The sequence below is a fragment of the Leucoraja erinacea genome, chromosome 29, assembly GCF_028641065.1.
Source record: "Leucoraja erinacea ecotype New England chromosome 29, Leri_hhj_1, whole genome shotgun sequence".
Classification (NCBI taxonomy): domain Eukaryota; kingdom Metazoa; phylum Chordata; class Chondrichthyes; order Rajiformes; family Rajidae; genus Leucoraja; species Leucoraja erinaceus.
Window position 1 is genome coordinate 6,380,218 of NC_073405.1, and position 9,684 is coordinate 6,389,901.

The window sequence follows — 9,684 nt, forward strand, 5'->3', positions numbered from 1 at the left end:
TTTTAGAGCGCCAGAGACCTGCGTTCGATCCTGGCTACGGGTGCTGTCTGTATGGAGTTTGTATGTTCTCCCTGTGAGCACGTGGGTTTTCTCCAGGCGCTACGGTTTCCTCCCACATCCCAAAGGCACGCGGGTTTGTAGGTTAATTGGTCTCTGTAAATTGTTCTTAGTGTGTGGAATAGAACTGGTGTAAGGGGTGATCGATGGTCGATCGGACTCGGTGGGCCGAAGGGCCTATTTCCAACGCTGTAAACTAAACCAAATTAAAATGGGACGATATTGAACGGTAGGTGGAACAAATGCCAAAAGATGCTTATAGATAGCGAGGCAAGTCAATAAGATGGTTAAAACGACGCACAAGATGCTTTCCTTTGTAGCATAGAGTAGAAGAGGAGGGAGATAGACTCCCCAGTTACACCTCAGCTGGAAAACTGAGTACAGTTCTAATACCATTTTACATAAATATGCCATGGTCTGGAGAGTGGGGAGGAGATTCTCAAGAAGGCTGGCAGGTTTGGAAAATTTTAGCTAAGGATGGGCTGGGTATCTTTTTAAAATAGAGCGGAGATTTAAACCAAGTTATATAAAATAATGAAGGACTGAGATAGAATAACTAGGCGACACACATCTCCCTTAGCTTATGGACAACAAGAGGACAACATGAGTGATGGAAGATTGAGGATATGGATAGAACAGGCATGTAAACACAATACACATCGAATATATAATGGATTAAAATTAAATAAATTAATCATCATAACACTAGAGCAAAACAAAACAACGAATTCCTTCGTGCAACCAACGACCATAGTTCGAAGTTGACGTTAGCGTTGTGTAGTGTGTTAAATTCCCGACTAGCTTTTACGAATGGAGAAACAATGAACTACAGATTCTGGAGTATTGAGCAAAACACAAAACACATTGAGCAGAACACAAACACCGAAACACAAAGTGCTGGAGTAACTCAACGGGTCAGGCAGCACCTCCAGACAAAAAGATCAATATCCCCATACATATTACATGACCCCCCCGGGTAGCGATCTCCAACGCGAGGGAGGTTCCCGGTACGAATGTTCTGCTACTGTGGGGCCGGGGGCAGGTTTGCAGGTGACGCCGCTCCTTGCCCCGCACTAAGATGGCGGCGGCGGCGGCGGGGGGCGCGGAGCCGCCGCTCCCGGGCGGCCTCTCACTCACCCTCCGGGAGGCGCTGCTCAAGGTGCTGGAGAACCGGCCTCAGGACCCCGTCTCCTTCCTGGGCGACTACTTCCAAAGCCTGGCGTCGGCGGCCGCGGCCTCCGAAGAGAAACTCGTCCCGAGGACGCAGGAGGTGGGGCCCTTGTCTACCCCCGGACCGGGCCCTTGTCTGAGGATGGGGCCCGTAGCCTACCCCCGGGCCGGGCCCTTGTCTGAGGATGGGGCCCAGTGTCTGCCCGGGGCCTTTGCCCACGGCGAGGGGCCCATAGTCTACCCCCGGCCCGGGCCCTTGTCTGAGGAGGGGCCCGTAGTCTAACCCCTTCCTGGGGGGCTTGCTGTGAGGATGGGGCCCAGTGTCTGCCCGGGGCCTTTGCCCACGGAGAGGGGCCCAGTGTCTACCCCCGGCCCGGGGCCTTTGTCCAGACGAGGAGCTCGTAGTCTACCCCCGGGCCCTTGCTGTAGGAGGGGCCCTTGCCCAGTGTCTACCCCCGGCCCGGGGCCTTTGTCCAGGGAGAGGGGCCCGTAGTCTGTAGAGGGATTAGACTAGTACCCTTCTTTCGTGTCAGGACCCTTCTTCAGACTGATTGCAGCAGGGAGGAGAAAGCCAGGACAGAGATGGGCGCAGAACAAAGCTTGGCGAGTGGTAGGTGGATACAGGTGAGGGGAGTTTTATGGGTAGATGAAAGCTGGAGATGAACTGGAGATAAAAAATATGTCAGAGAAGAGGAATGAACTGCAAAACGGGAGGGATGTAAGTGAAAGAGGTGGGGGATGCATAGTGGGTGTAGGCATGAAAGGCTAGTTGTATCTATGTTGTATCTTTCTCTGGCTGTATGAGAAGCTTTGGAAAGTGACGGAATCCCCCACATTTGAACCCAGAGTTCCATGCAGTCATCACACCCAGCTCAATCTGTCAACTGGCTTCTGGCTCCACTGACGATTTTCATTCAAAGTTCAGGCGGATTATTCACCACAATGTCCTGGACTGCGGGCTTGTACTCGTGATAACGTTTAGGTTTAGGACTCAATGCGATTTGGAAAGAAGGTGCCGAGAATGGGAGGCGGTCAGGGAGGCATTGCCTCAATGGGTGAGGGTTACTCCAGCACTTTGTGTTTTTCCCTCGGGCCGACCATTGTGCTTATCCAAGGTAGACAAAAATGCTGGAGAAACACAGTGGGTGCGGCAGCATCTACGGAGCGAAGCAAAGAGGCAACGTTTCGGCCCGAAACACTCCTTCAGACTTATCCACACTGGTTTCATTTACCCACATTTGGTCTATTGCTTTGATGCCTTGACAACTCAAGTACTTAACTAGGTGCCTCTTAAATATTATATTGAGAGTACGTGCTTCCATTGCCTCCGCGGCTAGTGCATTCCAGATTCTACCCACTCTGAAAAAGAATCCTACTGTAAAGCCCTTTCCCTTTAGAGTTTACAGATACAGCGTAGAAACTTGCCCTTTGGCCCACTGAGTCTGCACCACCAGCTATCACCCGTACACTAACACTATTTATACACTCGGAGCAATTTACAATTTTTTTTTTTTACTGAAGCCAATTAGCCGACCAAGCCGACCACAGTCTTTGTACTGTGGGAGGAAACTGGAGCACCCGGAGAAAACCCACTTGGTCACAGCGAGAATGTACAAACTGTACAGATAGCCCCCATGGTCAGGATTGAACTGGGGTCTCTGGCGCTGTGAGGCAACAACTCTTCCATTGCGCCACCATTTGAGGGAGAGGTTGTGCCTCTTGAGGTCTGGGGGTGAGCGAGAACAGGGAGAGTTGGATAGTAGAGTAACACACTTTGCTCTCTCTGCAGGAGCAGGTCTCCAACGCACTGAAACAGCTGCTGTTCTGTCACTACAACAGACCAGCCTTCAGCCGGAACACAGCCCTGGCCTTCCAGATCCTCAGTTGCCCAACAAACAAGAGGAAGAAGCCTGGTCTCAAAGGCAGAGTGTACACGGAGCTCCTGAAGCAGATTTGTGGCAGTGCAGGCCCCGCTTCCAGCTCCTTGATCCACAAACTGCGCTGCTGGGATCACGAGGCTGTCCCTTTCGGCGTCTTCAGGCACGGAGTGCTGACTTGCTTCGTCTTCCTGGACTACGTGAAGATTTCTCGGCGGCTGTTTGAGGTGGTGGCGGAGTCTGGCGAGGCCAGTCGGACAGTGTGCCAGGCTCTGCTCGAGGCCCTGCAGGATGCACTGAGCACCAGCGGGTCAGCCAGAGGCACCAGGTGCCTGGACACCGCTTCCAAGCTCAGCCCTGACCAGCTGGGGCACACCATGGAGCAAGCCATGAGGTTGCGGAGAAACGAAACATCACCGCCGATGACTCGGGAGGACTTCACTCAGCTCACCGCTCCTCTCTTCATTCAGAGAGTGAAGCCCATGTGTTGACTGGAGAGCAGCTGGTAGCAAGGTGCCAAATACAGAACGCCCAGTGTTGTCATCACCAGATTGCTGCATGTTCCCCCTCAGCCAGTGATGCTGGCATATTGTGGCCTGGCTTGACTGCAGTGCGCTGTCGAGTTACCGTCCTTCCTGAGGCAAACCACACTTTCACCCATCCCCCACCATCACCTCCCTTGCCCTTGCTCTGTCTTGCTCTCTCCTAGGATGCTGCCTCCCCCCTCCACTCCAAGTTCCTGGGTTGTATCTCGCGCTCCACCAAACTAGCCCACCACATCTATCCTCCAGTTCTCTTGCCAACTAACTTGCTGGGTGGAGGCAGAGGGGAGGTTTAGTTAGTGCCCTTGCTGTCATAAGTTCTTGGAGCAGAAATAGGTCATTTGACCCATTAGGTTTACTCCGCCATCCAATCATGCCTGATCTATCTTTCCCTCTCAACTCCATTCTTCTGCCTTCTCCCCATAACCCCTGACACCCGTACTAATCACTCAGTCTTAAAAATGTCCATTTACTTGACCTCCACAGCCTTCATTGTGGCAATGAATCCCAGAGATTCACCATCCTCTGACTAAATAAATTCCTCCTCATCTCCTCTCTAAAGGTACATCTTTTTATTCTGGGGCTATAGCCTCCGTTCCTAGACGCTCCCACCAGTGGTAACATACTCTCCACGTCCACTCAGTCCAGGCCTTGGTCACCTGCGTGGTCCGTCTCCACCATCTGGAGACAAGGGTTTGTTGTCAGCTCCCTTCTCTCTGTGTGTTTCAGACTCCAGCTCAAGTTGAGACATTTACTTGGTGTGCCACTTGCCAATTGTGATTATTTTATCAATCATTTGTGTTGAGTTAGGCTCACCTCCCAAATTTGTACCCGAGTGATGTCTGCCAATGACTGCATTTCAAGTGAGTTCCTGGCCACACAAACTCCTTAACCGAGAGGATGTTGCTGGGGACTGGGAGCAAGACTCTTCCGAACCTAAACCTGACTGGGTAAGGAGACACTAGAGACTGCAAGAGGTGGAATCTTGAGCAAAACACAATGTGCCGGAGGAGCTGTGGGTTCAATCCCGACGCGAAACGTCACCTGTTCTTTCCCTCCCCAGATGCGGTCTGGCACGCTGAGTTCCTCCAGCACTTTGTGTTTTGGACTGGATGAGGGCTAGGAGCAAGGAACTTTCATCCCAGGATAAGGGACCAAGAGGAGAACCACTGTCTGATTTAGTTCTTCCCCCATCCCAAGGGCACGGTGCATGACTGTCCCTGGTGGTGCCATGCTGGTATTACAGCATTACCACATGAAAGTAAGTCACTAATCTTTTGTACACCTTATTTGTTTGATTAGATGTATTATTAATGATTGTTGATTGCTTGGTTGTTTCTTATTTTATATCTGTGTTTTGCAAGATTAAATTAAACAAATTGTATTCACATTTCCTGTTTCCTCTCTGTTTTAGTCCCCCCCCTCCCCCCAATCTCTTTTGTGAACCATCTCCCAAAGGTATCACCTCTGAAGGGTGTGGACTTCTTTGCACTAGACAGACAGTGAACGTGGTCAGGGGGTTTCTCCTCGATGGTAGGTGACGCTACAATCGCACCATGTTCTTTCCTCAGCCAAGTGCAGCTGTTCCTGGAGGCCTATCAACCCACTTGCCGGAGGGCCGCTTTCTTGGTGAAATACAGCGATGCTACCGGACTTTCATCGTAGATCAGTGGAACACCAGTATCCTATGAAAGCTGGGCGGTTAAAGACATCACAGCCCCATCACAGGGCGCTGGTGCGGAGAATTCTCACGGTAAATCTCGTGGCTCGCATGTGTTAACCTGTCACCAAAGAAACTTCCCATCAAAGTGGAAAATTTTGGACAAGTGGACGCCATTCAGCCCTTGGAGTGTGTCCTATCATTCCCAACAATTGGAGGCGTAACTCCATGCACACCATGGATAGAGGCCTGGATATAGTGGATGTGGAGAGATGTGTCTGTATCAATGTTACAAAATTTTGAGATTTTAAAAATCAAGTCTGCAATTTATCCCATCAGATAAAGCACAACAATAAGTTTAATTTGACACCTAATTCACTTTCATATCTTCAGTATTAAAAAGGTTTTGGCCATTTTCATACTTGGAAATTAGCATCTTGTTCCCTATTGATTTTCCATTGACTTAACACAAAAGCTGTGATCAAGGACAGTGAAATGGCCATAACTCTATTAAAAATTAAGAGAACTGAAAGACATTTTCAGTTATTATAGATTGAAGCATTCTGAAACAAATATTAAACTATCTTACTTGGATGACCTGAAATTAAAGCATATAATTAGTTAGTTTCCCAATTGTAGCTAATTCCAAACTTCAATTACTAGATCTAAACATCTATCCATTTCTTAAGAAAAGATTAACATTTTTAAATAGCCTAAGTGTCCAAATAACATTCACAAAGAATTCACAATAAACCATGATTTTGAAATCTCATTTCAAGAGTCAAGAGTCAATTTAATTGTCATTTGGACCCCTGGAGGTCCAAACGAAATGCCGTTTCTGCAGCCATACATTACACACAAATAGACCCCAGACACAACATAATTACATTTTACATAAACATCCATCACATAGCTGTGATGGAAGGCCAAAAAAACTTATCTCTCCACTGCACTCTCCCCCCCCCCGATGTCAGAGTCAAAGTCAAAGCCCCCGGCTGGTGATGGCGATTGTCCCGCGGCCATTGAAGCCACGCCGGGTGGTGCGAGGTCGCACACCGGATCTTGGTGTTGGAGCCCCCGGTGTGCGCTCGCAAAGTCCCGCGGCCATTCCAGCCGCGCGGGGCAGTGGTGTCAGGCCCCGCTCCAGGAGCTCTTCAACCCCGCAACACGGGCGGGAGAATTCGCCGTTGCAGGAGCCCCGAAAAGCGGTCTCCCTCCAGGGATCCGCGGGCTCCCGGTGCCGCCGTCCGCAGACCCGCAGTAGCAGCCTCCGCATCAGCAGCGGCATCGGCAGCAGCAGCAGCAGCAGCAGCAGCGGCAGCAGCAGCAGCAGCGCTCCTCCACCGCTCCAACCGTTCCGGACTCGGCCAGCCCCGCGACGGCGACGGTGAGTTGTAGCACCAGAGTCCCCGGCTTCTTCCTGTTGGAGGCCGCTCCTCGTTGCGGCCCCAACGACAACGGAAACCCGACGAGAAAAGGTCGGGTCTCCAGTGCAGGGAGAGATTTAAAAAGTTTCCCCCCCCCCTCCCACCCCCCAACATTTACATTAATTTATAGGCCAAATGGAAGGAATTTAGTGTTCAATTGCTGTAAATTAATGGCCATTTAAATCAGCTTTCGAGTGGGATCCTGTGGAACTCTGGAACGCGCTGGTTTGGAACGTTCCCATTGCGGTGGATTTGTACCCCATATGCCCAGAAAAATACTGCAGGATTTAATGGGCCCCCAAATTAGCTACTCGTAACATAAAAATTTGTATAAAGGGATCTTAAGAAGCGCTTTTTAATGTAAAAATAAACAACCTACCTTCCGTTGTCCCCTGCATGAGATCCGTCCCGTTGTCGGCGGTCGCGGGTTTAGAGGATGATTTTTAACCTACTATAACAATTAAATTAACCAATATAGTTTAAAAATACCTGCAGCGAACCTCGCAGCGATTTTTCATCAGCAACTAAGTAGGCTGAACAACCTCGATTTGAATAGCCAAGAGAAAATTGTGTTTTAAACCCGTCCCCCTCTCAAAGGCGCCAAAATCTCACACACGGGTAGCGACAGATCTGCAGCACTGCTAAAGGTAGGTTTTGCAACATACCTAGTTTCTGCTAGTGGGAGACTCTGGGACCAGAGGGTACAGCCTCTGAATAAAAGGACATACCTTTAGAAAGATGAGGAGGAATTTCTTTAGGCAGAGGGTGGTGAATCTGTGGAATTCATTGCCACGGAAGGCTGTGGAGGCCGTCAATGCATATTTTTATGGTGGTGATAGATTCTTGATTAGTAAGGGTGTCAGGGGTTACAGGAAGAAGACAGCAGAATGGGGTTGAGAGGGAAAGATAGATCAACCATGATTAACTGGCGCAGTAGACTTTATAGGCCAAATGGCCTAATTCTGCACCTACAATGTATGAACCATACCTCTTATTATCTTTGCTTATCAAAAGCCTATCAATTTACAATGACCAATTGACCTCGCATCAATTATCATTTGTGGACGAGACTTTCAAAGTTCAACTGCCCTGAATGAGTAGAAATGTTTCCAAAATTTTGTCCAGAAAGGCCTGCCTCTAATTCGTTTGACAAAATACTATGTTCTGGACTCCCCAAGCGGAGGGAGTAGTTTCTGTCCAATCTATCAGGTCCTCTAAACATCTTGAAAATATTGATCTATTAATCATCTATTAAGCATCTAAATGCATGGAAGAAAACTTGTTTGTGGAATCTCTCCTCATATTTTAGCCCTTGGAGTCCAGGGATCATTCTGGTTTAAAAGAAAAGACACAAAAGTGCTGGAGTAACTCTGGTAGACAAAAATGCTGGAGAAACTCAGCGGGTGAAACTCATCTTATAGAAACTTACAAAATTCTTAAGGGGTTGGACAGGCTAGATGCAGGAAGATTGTTCCCGATGTTAGGGAAGTCCAGGACAAGGGGTCACAGCTTAAGGATAAAGGGGAAATCCTTTAAAACCGAGATGAGAAGAACTTTTTTCACGCAGAGAGTGGTGAATCTCTGGAACTCTATGCCACAGAGGGTAGTTGAGGCCAGTTCATTGGCTATATTTAAGAGGGAGTTAGATGTGGCCCTTGTGGCTAAGGGGATCAGGGGGTATAGAGAGAAGGCAGGTACGGGATACTGAGTTGGATGATCAGCCATGATCATATTGAATGGCGGTGCAGGCTCGAAGGGCCGAATGGCCTACTCCTGCACCTAATTTCTATGTTTCTATGTGAGGCAGCATTTATGGAGCGAAGGAATAGGTGACGTTTCGGGTTGAGACCCTTCTTCAGAAGGTCTGGTACTTTTTGGCGCAGCCGTTTTGTTTTGGCGACACACATAGTTAATGCTTATCACCGAAACGGCGGCTTCAAATGTTACCATTCCGTCTTCAGACTCTGTGGGTTAGTCAACATCTTGGAGAACATGGATAGGCGACGTTTTGGGATGGAATGAAGAAATAGTCCTGACCCAAAACGTCACCTATTCATGTTCTCCAGACATGCTGCCTGACCTGCTGAGTTGCTCCAGCTCTTTGTGTCTTTTTTTTCTTTAGTAAACCGGCAATTGCAGTTCCTTGTATCCTCCCTGTACACCCATCTGTTTAGCTCCCCCTGCTATCAAGTCAGGGAATTTGAAAACCTTTTTTTAAACTCTTTAGTAAAACAATTAAAAACCGGACATTTTATTCATGATGTGTTCCAAGGATGAGTGAAAGTAAATAAGCTTGCAAGAGGAATCCTCAATCAGAGCACCAACTGAGTAATCTGTTGGTTTCACGGCACCCAAGGTCACTTGCAGAGGGAGTTCAAAAGTGCGGTCAATTTTTAAATTCAAAATTCCATTTATATATTCAGCTTAGATATACTTGGGCTACAGTGGCTTGCATTCTCAAGTTTTCCCTGCAAAGTTTCACAACTTTCTTTTGGAAGTCAAGATCTTGCAATCAACGTTGGTGCGGGAGGAGTTACTTCTGCCTCTCCAACATGTTTTCCATCCACCGTTTCATCCAATCCTTCTCCCGCCTGCCGGTTTTCCTGTGGAAGTTGCTCCCGCGCAGCCGGTGGTCCCTACGGGGGGGTAACTTGGTCTCTGGTTTGCCTCTACCCCGGGGCAACTTTGACGTGCGAGAGAGGTCTCTGGCGTACACTCTGCTAACATCAGCCATCCCCATTTGGAAGGTCTGGTTGAGCCGGTCCACCTTCACCTCGTCATCTCCTCCCCAGGAGGCTCTGCGCCTCTTAACAACCGGGGGCGGCGTGGTGATAGACTCCATGGAATCTTCCGTGGGTAATTCAAAGGTCGAGTCCATTTCATACTTGAGAACGTCTTCATCTTCTTCAAAATCCAATCCGAATGAAGCAAGAATCCTGAACCCAGCCCAC

General features: G+C 48.8%; 1 protein-coding gene across 2 annotated transcripts; it reads left to right on the top strand.

The window, feature by feature from the left end:
* Positions 1-1,095: 1,095 nt before the first annotated feature.
* tpgs1 (tubulin polyglutamylase complex subunit 1) lies at positions 1,096-5,034 on the top strand. 2 transcript variants are annotated; one of them, XM_055658444.1, is made up of 3 exons: positions 1,096-1,327; positions 3,017-3,617; positions 4,710-5,034. In XM_055658444.1, exons 1-2 carry the CDS (start codon positions 1,136-1,138, stop codon positions 3,593-3,595), a joined length of 771 nt encoding a protein of 256 aa, XP_055514419.1. In that variant the 5' UTR covers positions 1,096-1,135; the 3' UTR covers positions 3,596-3,617; positions 4,710-5,034. The 2 variants fall into 2 exon arrangements, with proteins under 2 accessions (XP_055514419.1, XP_055514417.1); XM_055658442.1 differs by having other exon boundaries at positions 1,097-1,327; positions 3,017-5,034.
* Positions 5,035-9,684: the final 4,650 nt, after the last annotated feature.

Coding starts and splice junctions, on each gene's coding strand:
- tpgs1 (XM_055658444.1), top strand. CDS start 1,136: ATGGCGGCGGCGGCGGCGGGGGGCGCGGAGCCGCCGCTCCCGGGCGGC. Junction 1,328..3,016: donor TCGTCCCGAGGACGCAGGAG/GTGGGGCCCTTG, acceptor CTCTCTCTGCAG/GAGCAGGTCTCCAACGCACT.